Below are 15,153 nucleotides of genomic sequence, written 5' to 3'. Positions count from 1 at the left end.
ATTTTTGTTTTTAAAATATGAATATGGAATGGTACACTCGTCTGTGCTAACGATTTACACTGACGGGGCACCAGTGGTTAATAGGATGAGCATGAGGTCAGGTAAGTTAGCCCATCCCAAAAAAAAATAATTCAGTTGAGTTTCTTGCCAGTAATAGAATGTATACTGAACTAGACAGTAGGGAAAAAATATTAATACAAAAAAAATTATTAATATTTTATTTTATCCATAAGCGGCTAAAATATCCTACAGGAATAAATTATTTTGGATTTGATTTGATTAGAACATTTTTTCTGTTTTAGACATGAAACCAAAAATTCAAAAATCTGATAACTCAACTAAAAAAGAAACATCCCCGATCAAACAAGACATAATTAAAAATCAAGAGCCGACAAACGAAGTCCAAACTAAAACGCCAATAGACACAGATAGTTCCATAGACATTTCAAAGACAATAGAGAAAGGGGAGATGGGAGAGAACAAAGACAAAGGGTCAGAATGGAAACACTGTAACCTGTGTAGCTTGTCATTCCGCGGCGAGAGGGGATTGAGGTATGTAGCTTTATTAATAAACTTACTTTTCAGTTTTTACCATAACCTCTTATTTCCATGAAAAATTGAAGTAAAACTTTATGGTAAATTTCATGTTTTCAAACCAGTGTCAGTTGTATTTTACAATTATTATTGTAAGGAAGTAAGTAAGTTGAGTTTTCTTGAATACTTTTGTTGTTTAATTAATTTTCTACTGTAAAAGAAAATAAAAAAAAATATATTTAAATTTAATTTAAATACTATTTCATTCTTCAATACTTTTATTTTTTAATTAATTTTTTACTCTGAAGTTGAAAAAAAAATACGAAGAGAAAATTAATATTAGTAATTTATATACATATATTTTTGAATTTTCAGGCGCCATCTGACAATGTCACACATTTTGAGCCCAGAAGAGATAGAACTCAACAAAACAGAGCAACGACACGCAAGACCTACTTAGACTGGTAAAAATGTTTTGGTCACATCTCACGAAGTCCTTATTGTGTTACTTATAAAAACCATAACTGCACAAACTCTGATTCTAATTTTTAACATTTTTACTGACAATTATTATCAATAATAATCAGTCCTTTGCATTTTAAATCTTGAAAAATAAAAAATATACTTCGAATTTCGAATTTAAATGAGATATTAAATATCTATTTAACGGAAATAAAAGTTGGATTTATCGATTCGAAATTCAAACAATATTTTTTCACTTTTTTAATGGATTCGCGAGATGTCGACGTCATTATTATTTTTGTTTTTTTATAAAAGAGATCTAAGAATACATTCTGTTAGAAACAGAAATATAATATACAATACAGTTGATCTATATAGATTCATATTTATTATAAAACAATTATTTGAGAGGTAATGGCACTATAAATGAATTCCTTCGCAATTAAAAAAAAAACTACAATGGTCGATTTAATATAATTTTAAATTATCTGTTTTTATAATATTATAAATAAATGTACAGTTGTGCCAATCATTATTTTCATATTAGTAAATGACGCATCATTTACTAATTTGAATAATAATATTTACAGTAAAATATGTCTTGTTTATGGTTTTATACAAAACCAAGATAAGTGACATCTTAAATCTCTGAACGCAACGCATGAGTCATATGATACCGTGATGTCCATGGTGTCCGTGATTCATCTATACAGTCGACTGATATCGCTTACCATAGGTAGGCCATTAGACTGTTTGCTATTCCCATTACATTAAAAAAAAACATGTATACCTTAGAACTCTTTTGTAAACAATATTTTGTTGTATTGATATTGGGAGAGTGAATGTGGAAGAAGTGTGGGTAGATTGTAATGTGGGAAGATGAAGGAGCTATTGTCGCGGTTATTGTTTGTCTCGAAATATAATAAAACCACAGATAATAACTGTGCTTTCGATTTCTGAACGTCATAAAAAAACTAAATGCAATTTTTTTTGCACATGTATAACTTGTGCCAAAAATGATATAGCGTATTTATTTTTAATGTATGCGCGACAATAGCAAATTTTGGATGGCAGGGTCAAATATCTGTGATCGATGGTAATGTGATGTAGGTTAGAATGGAACAATATGGATGACTTACCACAGACTAAATTGGGGAGAAATTTAAAGTTGTTCGACCAAGTTAATCTATGGTAAGTGTGTAGACAAGAACGTTTCGGCCGTTTTTGAGTACAAAATTATATTTAAAAAAAAATCTCTAAGTAGTCCTCCTATAGTTTAAGGTGTTGAAATTTTTTGAAGAGCCGTCTATGTTTAGAGGTGTTGTCGATTTATTAATTATTGTCTATGGATAAGTTAGGATTTTGCAATAACTAAAAAAAATATGTTTTCCTTTTATATAAATGTGGTGCTTATTATTGTTTAATTTCACGCAGTGTAGAATAATCTTTTTGACATATTATTTAAGGTAGAATGAGATGATTTTATACTTATAAATATAAAAAAGTAGACGCCATTTTTATTATTTTGTTAAACAGTTTAAATGTTTTTAAAAAACACGTCTGTTTTCTTATTTCTAAAAAAGTTATGTTTTTTGGCGATTTATATTTGTGACTTAAAAAGCAATCAAAAGTTTCTTTATTAATAAGTAAACTAGAAAGAGGTTATTTGAATAATAAGCAAACGCAGAGATATGTAATGATATAACAAAATTCTTAAGCCTCCTAAGTATTTGAAGTGTTAAAAAAAACATACATCTATGGTCGAATGTCTACTTTATGTTTATAAATATAAAAAATATATATATTTATTACGGAATATTGGATGAAACATTCAATGTTTATTTGCAAATGTATGTTAATTCTAATAGGATTAAGATTATAATGTTCTATGAGTTAGGACGCTATAAGCAATTAGTTTTAAACGAAATTCTATTCTATATTTATATTGCGGAAGGTTTTAAGCCATTTTACTAGTCGAAAATTGAGAGATAAAATTTCTTATTGGTTAGGTTGTATAAAAAAGTTATTGTACTGCGTTTCATTATACTGTGTCAGATTTAAGAATTAAAAAATTAAAGATTAATGTATCACCATGGACTAAATTTGGATGGAAATTTAAAGTTATACTGTCTAATTAATCTATGGTGAAATTGTACAAGTGTAAGTTTAGATAATTATTGTTATAATGAGTAAGCAATTTTTGAAGGTCATTGTACTTAATACATGGTCCTTCAGGCCGGATACAAAGCGCCATAACGCAATTTCCATAAAGCTGATAGATTTGTTGTTTTATCTGTTGATAAAGCTGATAGAAAACTTTTAGAATAAAAAGGTTTATATAAAATAGAAAACCGATTAAATTAAATTTCTATAACATTTCATTAAAAATTACATATCCTGCTACCAGTGTTGCCAGCTTTATATCCTTAATTAATGACGCGGCGGATCTAGACTAAAAATAAACTCGGTACAATATAATATTATGCTTAGTTCTAATCCTAACTGATATAAATTAAAACGTTTGTTTTGTTATACTTTTAACCTATTTACATGAAAGTGACGCCGAAGTTCCATATTTCTAGCTGTTAGTTAGTTAGTTATCATATCTCTAGCTAGTATTTTGCATAATGGTCTACAGTGAAATATTTTCACTGTTTGGGGTATGCTTCATAATTAGTAGGATCGTATCTCCAAGTGCCGGTTATGGGGGCTTTTTCCTTCCTGAGATATAGCCTTCCAAAAGGGTCTGATGGTTCCTGATGGTCTGGTATAGTCTGATAGCTCTCAAAGTTTTTAAACGCCATATCTCTGGAAGATAAAGGCCTCCAGGAACTGAACTTGGACAAATGATTCTAATAATTATAAAGTCGAGTCCAAAACTTATAATTTCACTCTAGACTACTATGCAAAAGGCAGGTTACGGTCGGTGTCCTCTTTGACAAATAGCAAGGCATCGAAGGACATAGTATATTTTTATTTCTGCGAATCGCAGTTACGCAGACGATGTTTCGAGAAGAATCTAGTACTAAATAGCTATATGCCCAACAAAAATCTATAGTTTTGCCAAACTGAAGTGGAAACACCACTGCACATCTTATGTGGTTGTAGCCCACTCATGCATAAATGTAACATCTCCTTTGGAAAGTTTACACTCTATTCTGAGGAGATAAAAACCATCGCTCCGAAGTATATCCTTCAATTCTTGTCCCTGATGGGTTTAGGTAGCGAACTCTGAAAAAGGGCGAGCACAATAGATCTATGTAGGTCACAGCGCTGCAGGTCCAAGCACCTGACAATAGCCCAAACAGCACAATAAAAAATAACTATATATCTGAACATAATGCTTAACAATTATACAGGACTTGTATCAAATATATCAGCATAATGTCTTTCTAACTGTCCGTCCGCGCAATTTCGTAAAAAGAGGTACAAGGTTTTGTTCAAAAATGTCAACGATTTTTTTTACAAAGTCTAGGCAAATATTTTAAAGAATTGTTTAAAAACAAATGTATCTATGAGACGTATATAGATGGAACCTAAGTTATGATATGGATTTTCTGCGAGTCGATGAAACTCTAAACCAAAGCAAGGACTTATGGAGCGGCTGAAGGCCAACTCCCGCCTGGCGGATACGACTTTTTTTGAGGTCACCGCTAGGTTTCGAACCTTGTCTCATACTGAATTGAACGGTTATCGACCGGAGGGGTCTATAATACGGTTCATTGTAGATCTATTATATATTGATCTCTACATGTGTCATTCTGATTTATTGGTGCAATTAATGTTGCCATATTGTATATTTTATTATCTATATTTTACTGTCAACGCGATATATAGGGTGCTACAAATTATTTGGATTCCCTTCAAACTATGTTTTGGATGTATATTACGATAATAGTGGAATTTTGTGTGCGGAATATATAAATATTTATCAAAAAAATATAATTTTTATACTTATTATATTTTTATACCAAACATTTCGCATTGTGTAGATTGACCTTTAGAAATAGAAGTAATTTCTAATCGAAAAAACTTAATTTAAGTACTTTTGAATATTTATTATTTATTCTACCACTCATCTATTGCCATTTCGGTCCCAGTGTCCTTTTGTATATACTTACAAAGGGTTTATTATTAAATTATCTTAGTACCTAAATAAAGATCTCCTTATATATAATGAAGGAATTAAGAGAGATGGTTAAAAAATATATAATAACATAAAAAATGCACCAGTTGAGTTTCTTGCCAGTTCTTCCCAACCGAAATCGCTAGATTACTGGACGGTAGGGATATTTATAGAAAATGACGAAAGAGACAAGTGTCCTATATGCAGTATATAAATATATAATGATGATTTCAAACATACTTAGTTTGGTATCATATGTTTTTTTAAATATTTTCATGCCACCGAGGCATGTATCTCCTTTACTATCATAAAGATATCTATAAGCTACGGTAACCATTTACCATCACATGGACCGTTTACTTGATTAGCACTATCGTAGTGTAAATTATATATATATATATATAGATATAATAATAATAACTCTTTATATATTACAATGAAAAAAAAAATGTCTTACAAAAGGCGGTCTTATCGTTATTAGCAATCTTTTAGAGGCAACCAGGTGTTGACAGAGAGTATGTACATAGAGAGAGAGAAGGTATATTATATTATATACTATTTTCTGGAGCAGGGAATGCAAGAAAATTTGTAACACCTTATATTTTGTTGTTAATGTAATTTATTAAGATTCCATGAAAATATAGGTTATATTTATTGTTATAATTTAATTTAATGAATTTTTAAGAAATATATCAAGTAATCTTAGTGTTAGGAATTAAGCTTGCGTTTCATCATTTATTTGTTTTATGCGAAATATGTCAAATTATAAAAACTGTTGTTATGTCACAATCTTCATTCGATATTAAAATGTTTTGTATACAGAAATATATAAAAGAATTCTATGGAAAAATACAATATACGAACTATAAAAGTATGTGGCCAGTACGTCAGCAACAAAAAGTAATAAACCTGTATAAAAAGTATACGCAACACTATGGTTTCCCTTTATCTATATTTTCATGGAACTCTAATTTCATAGTTATTGTTCCTTAATAAGAATGTAATGGTTTAATTTATAGTATTAAATGCCTAGTTTTTATTATTCGACAATGTTGATTCATTGCCGACCTTATGATCTGTAAATGGTGGTGCCAGATTGGGGACTAATCATAAATTTAAGGGGATTTTGTGAGGACGGGGACGGGGCGAAAATATGGGTGCGATCCTTGGAGGGGTCTAGGGGTTTTTCCCACGCATATGTATGTCTAAATAACAAGGGAAATTTGCAAACTAAAACAAGAATAACATTATTGTGTGGGGAAAAGGTCAAAAGCAAAAAGACTCAGACCATGCAGCCGTTATCTTTGCTCATTTTTGTAATTATGGCGGGAATATATACGCCGCCATTTTGAATTACAAGAACGATATTATTGCGATAGGAAAATGTTCTAAATGTTTTTTTTTTATTGTAGAGGGGGACAGAAGGATTTTCTCCGTTAGTAATTTGGTGGGGGGTAATATACGTTTGGGGTAAAACAATACTGTCATCTGGCAACACTAATGTTTGAATCTACGCGGTTACTATATATATTTTTATTATTTCTAGTATAAAGACCAAGTACTTACAGCGATTTCGATGTAAATTTTTCATTTACTTGTTCGATATTTGACTGTTATTATTTATGATTATAAATTTAAAAAAATCTGACTATAATCTGGTGCGAAACGTGTCTAATTAAAGATAATTAAATTTACGTTTTTGTTATACAATTACGGTGTTTAAGTTATTATATACTAATATAGCATAATTCTAGATCTGTTGGTACATAATTTTTAATACTTATGTTTAATTTTATATTGATATATTTATAACTACTTACGGGAATTTAATGGACTTATAAATACAATTCAAACGGATCGAAATTACAACGACCTGAGCCGAGGTCGAGCTGAGTCGAACCCTTATCGGTGCCTTCAGACTGACAGTCGGCAAGAGTTGGTCTTCAACCGCCCGTATAAGTCGTTCGTTTGGTTTGAAGTGCCATGTGCACTCGCTCCTATCGTCCGGTGAATCTGTAAAGGCCAGCTGCGGCCAACATCATTACAATATTTAAAAAAAAATATTAACTCGAAACAATTGTTGCAATAAAATTAGTTTTTAGGCTGTATATTTGTCGTTGTATAAGCTCATTTGACAAAATAAGAACTGTGTAAAAAAAACTTAGCTCGAAACTGACGGTAGGTTTGATATATCATAAGAGTCTATAATAGACCTACATGAATAAAGATTTGCTTGAGTTCATTAAATTCCGTATGTATTTATATCAATGTTTGTTGGTAAATTAAGTTTATTTGTGAATAAGAGAATGATATACTAGTCGCTTCGTCGTCCCATTTATTTATATTCGACACCGATACAGGGATGCCAACCGTACGGGGAAACGTACAAATACAAGATTAGCCTTTTTAGGCTAAGTGTTTTAAGGTTGGCAACCCTATACATCCTATCGCTACTTAATACATTAGAATTATATTATTTTCAACCTTACTTCGCACGGATTAAGATATATTTTAATGGAGTCTAAATATTTTTTTTTACCATTTACCAGATTAATAAATAGGATACTTTTAACGGAAATTCAAGTGCAGCGAGGTACACCTATTAATCTAAATAAATCTGTCAGCACGCAACAGCCAGACTTTTTTATATTTGTTTTATTTATAAGGGCTAAATTAAATATTTTCAAAACTATACTGTAAGTGATCAAACATCGACTGCTTTTTATAGTTCCGGACGCAAACATGGCATCGTAGCTACTAAAATAATGAACCTTAGTCTGTTTTCATTCGGGCTACTAAAAAAAAATATTTTTATTATTACAATGTTTTCGTTGATCTAGTCTAAATTTAATGTAACACAAATTGTTGGGTTTCTGTTATATAATAATGTAGCTAATCTGTGTCATTGTATTATAAAGATTATTAACGTTTAAAATAGAAACTTATATTATTCAAGTAACAACCCGCCACGGCTTCATACGAATGGATGCATACAAATCTTTGAATTTATCGATTTGTGCTATACTATAACACGCATGTATTATACATATACACTTCTCTTGAATCACTCTCTATTGCTGAAACTGCATTAAAATCCGTTGTGTAATTTAAAAGATATAAGCGAACAGACAGTGGCGATGACTTTGTTTTATTAGGAAAACATATTTAATGTCATTAGACACCAAATAATAGTTTCAATTTTAAACATTAATAATATTAATAGATATAATTCTCACAACGAGAAGGGGAGACCATATTGATAAAAATTCACGTAATTTTTATTACATTTATAAAGCTTGGTTTGTCAGCCGGATATAATTTTCTTTTGTTTTTTTGGTTTTTCCGTTTCAGGGAAAGGCAAAAGAACTCAGCCTATACAGACATTGTATTCGGTAGTATTTTTATGAAAAAATATAAATATGTAGCGTTTTGACAGCTGTCATAACGGGCTTTATTAACTGTCAAAATTTGAAAGAGGTACTGGTGTACTCAGGTTTGTATTTATATTTTTATATTCCATTCGAGAGGCGTCTGAACTGGCCGGAACATTTAAAAAAGGAATAAAAACATGTGCTTAAGTCGATAAAGAGTCATCCATAGGTTATGTTACATATTAAGGGCTGGAAGGGGGTCGATAGTGTGAGAGGAGTCCTCCGTGACGTGATATCAAAATTTAAGATATATCTATGTATTAAAACACCATATTGGAACTATTCACAAAAACCTTACAAAAATTCCGAATCGCTGAAATGAACGAACTCACCTAAATAGGACTTCTGGATAAAGTCAATACAGTTGTCGGGAAAGACGAAAACGTAGTAAGTTCATTAAAATCAAATAGTTATTCAAAACTTTATCAGTATTATTATAAGGTTTAAGTTGTTGGCAAGTTTATTAGTCTAAATTTGTTAAAGATATGACGTCACGCTAAGGAGGTCCAGAAGGGAGCTAGTCACAAATGTGTGCCAACAAGGACGCGAGGGGATCAAAAAGAATAAAATTCTTTTAACGAAAATTAATTAATAATTGGCTCTAAAATGCCCTACATTTATTACACAAATCTGAGTACAGTAATGTCTCACTACAAAAAAAATATTTTGTACTACAGAATAAAAATACAGATTAATAAGTCGAACCGCTCAATTAGTTAAATGTAATAGACGCACTTTATAGATAGGTGAATTTTGAATGTAGAATAATTCTCTTGCCGTGTTTCTATATGTAAGTTTTGTGTTGTTATAAAATAAATTAGGAATTCTAAATTTAATATGTATTTTTTAATTTCTAAATATTCTGACATACCTTCATAATCCTTCTCCTATCTCAATTGGATCAATTTACTAATTATAATTAGTGAACACATTCGATTCTATTTCACCGGTTTTCTATGTATAAAGCAGATAGATAAATACTTTTTTTATGCAAATGCATACAAAGAAAACACCCAGAACAATACAAATAATCATACTCAGGATTAAATATTTGCATCATGCGAGGAACCTGCGACAATTGGAAGTTAGCTAGTGTACCAAACCGCTATACCACCGAGGCCGTCAAATAGGATGTTTCCCATTAAATAAATAGTATTTGATGCAATTACTCTAAGTAAATTAAAAATGAACTAATCTTGCAATAATATTTACCTGTTAATTTATTCACAGGACTAATATACTAAACTTAACTAAATTAACTTTAATTAGGCACCCGGCTTGCCACGGTTACTTCAATTGATTTAAATAAAGCCTTGACGAATTATACACCCAAAACCTTCCTAAGAAAACAAATGGTTGATATATGAAAACTGAACAGATATTTAGTACTTTTGAGATGCTTGCGAACTTATACACAGTTTGGTTTAAAATTAAATTTATATAGATACTGCATTTGTTTCGTAACAACCGATGAATTAAGATCTTTCCGCCAAGACCGGTTCATACAGATTTTGAATGTGATTACAAATAAAATAAACAAAAGAATGGTCTTGTGATTTTATTTAAACCAAATCAAATTTATTATTGGTAACAATATTGTACAAAATTCTTAGATCAACAAACAAGTGAAATGGAGCCATTATAAAAAAACTGTTAATATTTGACAAAATTGAAAACAACATATTGGTCAGAAATGTTTTAATTTTTCCCAAATTAGGACATTCAATTTAAAAAAGTGTTATATTAAAATTAATTAATTAAAAATATTTAATAATAAATTAACACAATTAAAGCATTATCATTTAATTGCTATAGTCTTAGCATAGGGATATATTTTGTATTTTCCTTCTTTAGTATCGATTATCTACGCTTTATAATCCCTTCTGAGATTTTTAAAATAAAGGAGCAGTGACATTGTACACGCATTATTTTTGTTTCTGGTATAGATTTTTTTTCGGATTTCTCTAATGCTTTTGGCTGCAGCTGGCCTTTACAGCGTCATCGGACGATAAGGGGGCGAGTGCAGATGGCAATGCAAACCAAAGGAAGGACTTATGGAGCGGCTGAAAGCCAACTCCCGCCTGACGAATGCAACTTTAGTCTGAGGGCACCGCTAGGGGATTCGAAGGTCCTACTGGGCTCAGGCCGTCGTAATTTCGATCTCGTAGTATTGTAGTAAGTGGCAACTGTCACCTATATCTATGAACAGCAACATGAACATCATCAGCGTAATGTAAAACCCTCACCCTACTCATGCTTTATAATTACTGAGAACTTTATTGTCTCCACACCCTGTAATTTCACTGGCATGGGATATGCCTACCTTCAAATCAAAACTGCTTTCAAGGGAATTTGCACAGCAACAATACTTTTTATACTAGGATGATGGCAAATAAGAATACGGCCCATTGGGGGGAGGAATGTACCATGTCAGGTCGACCTCCACGCGGTTCCCTCTGGAAACCATCGTGTTAAATTCCTGGTGAATTTGTCACGATGGGCTAACTGGCCTGACCTCATGCTCATCTTATCATCCTTCACTGGTGCCCCACCAGCGTAAACAGTTAGCACAGGCGGGTGCACCATTCCATTAGCATTAACATAAAAAATGGGCCGTCATTTGATGGTAAACGGTTACAGTAGGCTATAGATGCCTGAACACTAGGGGTGTCACGTGCGCGTTGCCGACCATTAAGAAGTAGGAGTGAGATTAGGAGTCCCACAGACGATTTCATCTTCATATATAAATTATACATATCAATCACTATCTTCCTTACAATAAGTAACTTTATTTGATTTAATTTGATGGAATATTTTGAAGAAATCCGATGTAGGTGCTAGAGCGCTTTTGGCAACCCAGGATTTGAACGTCGTAGCTACATTGTCACTCTTCAGTGTTACCCGTAGATTAATCTGTTTATTCAGTACGGACGGATTGTAGAACTTTTTAGTTGTTGTAATATTTAAATTCGTCAACAGGGGTGGGTTGGGGCCTAGTATATTTTGGACATAGTCTGCATCATATGCTTTGTATGTGTAGTCTATGCCGGAACGCGTCGTGACTGGTACGGGCGCGTATTCTGGTATTTCTGTGAGATGGTCAGCATTTTCTGTAAATTTGCGGTCGTATATTTGAAGCAAAGATCGTATATCCTTCCCGTAAAGATTTGCATCTTCATATTTGTTGTAGCCGAGTCCTGTAACAACATTAATATTAATCAACTATCTATATCCGCGATTCCATCCGGGCGAAACTACAACCATTCATTCATTTATAGTCGGTGGAATATGTTTTTCTCATCCATTACTGCCTGTTCGCAGTCATCTCGTTATTGAAATAATATTTTAATTAAAAATATTTCTTTATTATTAGAAATATTAATAATGTAATTTTTTACACGCCGGAAACGGCAGGCCATGTTTGGCATAATTATAATCTTAAGACCATTATGTACACATGTTCCAGTAAATCAATTGAATTGAATTTACTCCGTTTTTGCCGTATCATCATTCACACGGTCCATCCATCTCTTTTTCGGCCTTCCTCTGCTTTATAACCATCCACATTCATAGGTAACACTTTCCTTAAAATATTATCTTTATTCCTACACTACCTATTCCTTTATTGCACAGATAATACAGTGATAATATAATTTACATGTGGGCAAACATAGAAGAATAAACTTGTGTGTTGCTCTTTTGAATAAATGTTTTATTTATAGAAATAATTACACAATGACAAGAGGCATGCTATAATCAACATAGAAACCATTACGCACTCATTCTTAGTGCAATCACATAATATTGTCAGTGCCATGAATTTTAAGTTTTTCTACAAAAACATCACTATCCTTAACTCTTAAATTGTATAATATGATTCTTTACAAAGGAAGTGTTTTATACGACACTAGCTACTCGCCCCGGCTTCGCACAGGTGTACATATATTATACATATAAATATTCCAGAATCAGTCTGTCTATTTAAAAAAACCGCTTCAATATCCAGTGAATTAGGACATTCCAAATTCCAGAGAACGAAATTACTTTTAGGTATTATATTTACCTTCAACAACTGCCTTTAGTAGAGTGGTCATGCTGAGCGAGCTAACCAGCGCGACCGGCTCTGTAGGGGGAGTAGCTACGAACAGAACGCTACCCTGCTTGCTCTCAGACAGTAGCTGTACGCTTATGTACATCAGATCACCCAGTAGAACTGTCTGCACCTAGAAATATATATTTTTTAAATTAGTTGTATTCACAAATTACTTGAATAATGCACACAGCACTATCTACTCCTAAGCTAAGTAAAGCTTGTAGTCTATCAGACAATTGATAAAAATATGAAATATTATCGGATATGTATGTATGTATCGGATATACACAAAGATACTCATGGTTGCGCCGTGCGAGGAATCGAATCCACGACCATGGGAAGTAAAGCGGTAACCAACCGCTAGACCACCGAGGCCGTCAATGGTGCCAGCGTAAACTATAAACGCGCCTGGACCGATTTTGAAGGGACTTTTTTTGGCAGGTAGCTGATGTAATAAGGAGTAACTTAGGCTACTTTTATTTTAGAAAAAATCTTTTATATTAGAAAAATCAAGTTAAACTCCACGCGGACGAAGTCGCGGGGTCAGCTAGTCCATTAATAAAACCCGATACAAACCTCAGGCCTCATGTTCTTACTCCTGCACTTGCTCAGTGCCTGCGTCACCCGACTGGGCAGCATGTGTATCTGTTTGGAGATCGCCTCTTCCGTTTCCTTCTCCATGAGCTCGATTACGTGCCAAGTGCGGCACTGGTTCGCTGCCACTGAAATTATGTAAGAGGTTTTTTTATGTAAATATATAGACGAGGAAAACTGTTGTGACACTTGGTATGGCACGATCAAGATAAGGGAATGATGGAATGATAGAAGGAAAGAGGGGGAGAGGAAGACCAAGGCACAGCTATATCAAGCAAATTAAAGACAGAATTTAAGTCGTGTCGTATCGAGGTTTAAAAAGTACGATGGAAGATCGTGGAAAGTGGTAAGAGCTCCAACAAGAGCTTCACTCTTAAATTATGAATGAATGAATGAATAGCAAACAAGTTGACAAGCGGTATACCTTTCTTCCGATGGTCGCGGGTTCAAATCCTCGCACGGTACAAACATTTGTATTCATGAATGATTGTTTATATCGTATTTACGAAAAATTATGTCAATATATTTGTATATAGTACATATAGTATGGTACTAGACAACTGGTATAAATACTTAGATATATCTTATATATAAAATTCTTGTGTCAGTTTTCGTTCCCATACTCCCCCGAAACGGCTTGACCGATTCTCATGAAATTTTGTGAGCGTATTGAGTAGGTCTGAGAATCGGCCAACATCTATTTTTCATCCCCCTAAATGTTAGGGGTAGTCCACCCCTAAATACTTTTTTATTTTTTAGACAAAATTTTTAGTTTCTATTTTTTTATGATACAACATACAAAAATACATACAATCCTAAATTTTCACCCTTCTATCATCAACCCCTATTTTTTTATAGCGCTATCAATTTATATGGCAAAACAACGTTTGCCGGGACAGCTAGTTTTTTTCTAAATGTGTACATAATATGCATAGAAAACGCCCACATCAATGCAAATAATCATACGCATTAATACAATGTTTATGCTTTGCGAGGAATCGAACCCGCGGCCATCAGAAGTAAAGCTGTGGGCTAAACCGCTACACCACCAAGGCCATTAAAATGGTGAATACTAACGTTTTAACCGTAACCTGGACGCTATGTCTTCAATTTCCTCCTCCGGTAAAGACTTAGCAGCATGTCTGCATAGCACCCTAGCGACACTGACACTCGTCATAGGGAGACGGGAGTTACGGATATGACGTGACACCTCCCGCCAGCGCACCCCAAACTCGGGGAGGACTGTCACACAGCAAACCTCCAACGACATTCTGCTAATTATCGTCTGTAGCTCCGATAATTCTGAAATGTTTGTGAAGGTTTAATCAAATTCTGAAATTTGAATGTTGTTAGTGATATGTAATATTGAAATAACCATCTTTTTACTAAATGCATATGAATATAAATATGGTACAAACACCAAAATAAGATTTTTTACATTTTTGTCTGTCTGTCTGTTTGTTTGTTCTCACTTATCTCTGAAATGGCTGGACCAATTTCGACGGGCCTTTTCTTTGGCAGGTAGCTAATGTAATAAGGAGTCAGTTAGGCTACTAGATTATTAGAAAAATAATGTTAAATTCCATGCAGGCGAAGTTGTAGGTACTTTTAGTAATAAATGAAAATTAAGAGGGATGCTTGTAGACGTTTATGGTGTGCAGTGACAGATTTTATATAAAATAAATCACTATATAGTATAAAACAAAATTGCTATCTGTCCCTATGTATGCTTAAATATTTAAAAGTACACAATGGATTTTGAATCCATTTTTTTTATAGATAGAGTTATTCAAGAGGAAGGTTTATATGTATAATACATGCAGCATGCATATTGTAGTGAAACACTGGTAAATTTAGAGACGAGAGTGATGTCAAAATCAAATTCAAAAATCATTTATTCATGTAGGACATTT

At 32.8% G+C, this 15,153-nt stretch overlaps 2 protein-coding genes across 2 annotated transcripts in view; one reads left to right on the top strand and one right to left on the bottom strand.

Annotated features, from left to right (window-relative positions):
* The window catches only part of LOC131843045 (uncharacterized), a 32,800-nt gene that overhangs the window by 2,383 nt on the left and 15,264 nt on the right, over window positions 1-15,153 (top strand). Inside the window, exons 4-5 of the mRNA XM_059191635.1 lie at window positions 303-552; window positions 910-998. Coding sequence (XP_059047618.1) covers window positions 303-552; window positions 910-994 — 335 coding nt within the window. The 3' untranslated portion in view covers window positions 995-998. The remainder of the gene's footprint in view (window positions 1-302; window positions 553-909; window positions 999-15,153) is intronic.
* Window positions 11,277-14,561, bottom strand: LOC131843044 (uncharacterized). Its single transcript, XM_059191634.1, has 4 exons — window positions 14,318-14,561; window positions 13,223-13,368; window positions 12,617-12,776; window positions 11,277-11,750 (listed from the first exon to the last, which is right to left on the bottom strand). Exons 1-4 carry the CDS (start codon window positions 14,508-14,510, stop codon window positions 11,311-11,313), a joined length of 939 nt encoding a protein of 312 aa, XP_059047617.1. The 5' UTR covers window positions 14,511-14,561; the 3' UTR covers window positions 11,277-11,310.

The sequence above is a fragment of the Achroia grisella genome, unplaced genomic scaffold (assembly GCF_030625045.1).
Source record: "Achroia grisella isolate CSIRO2021 unplaced genomic scaffold, CSIRO_AGI_Agris_v1 utg2716, whole genome shotgun sequence".
NCBI lineage: Eukaryota > Metazoa > Arthropoda > Insecta > Lepidoptera > Pyralidae > Achroia > Achroia grisella.
Note: the sequence above shows the minus strand (reverse complement) of the source record. Positions and strands in the feature narration are given on the sequence as shown.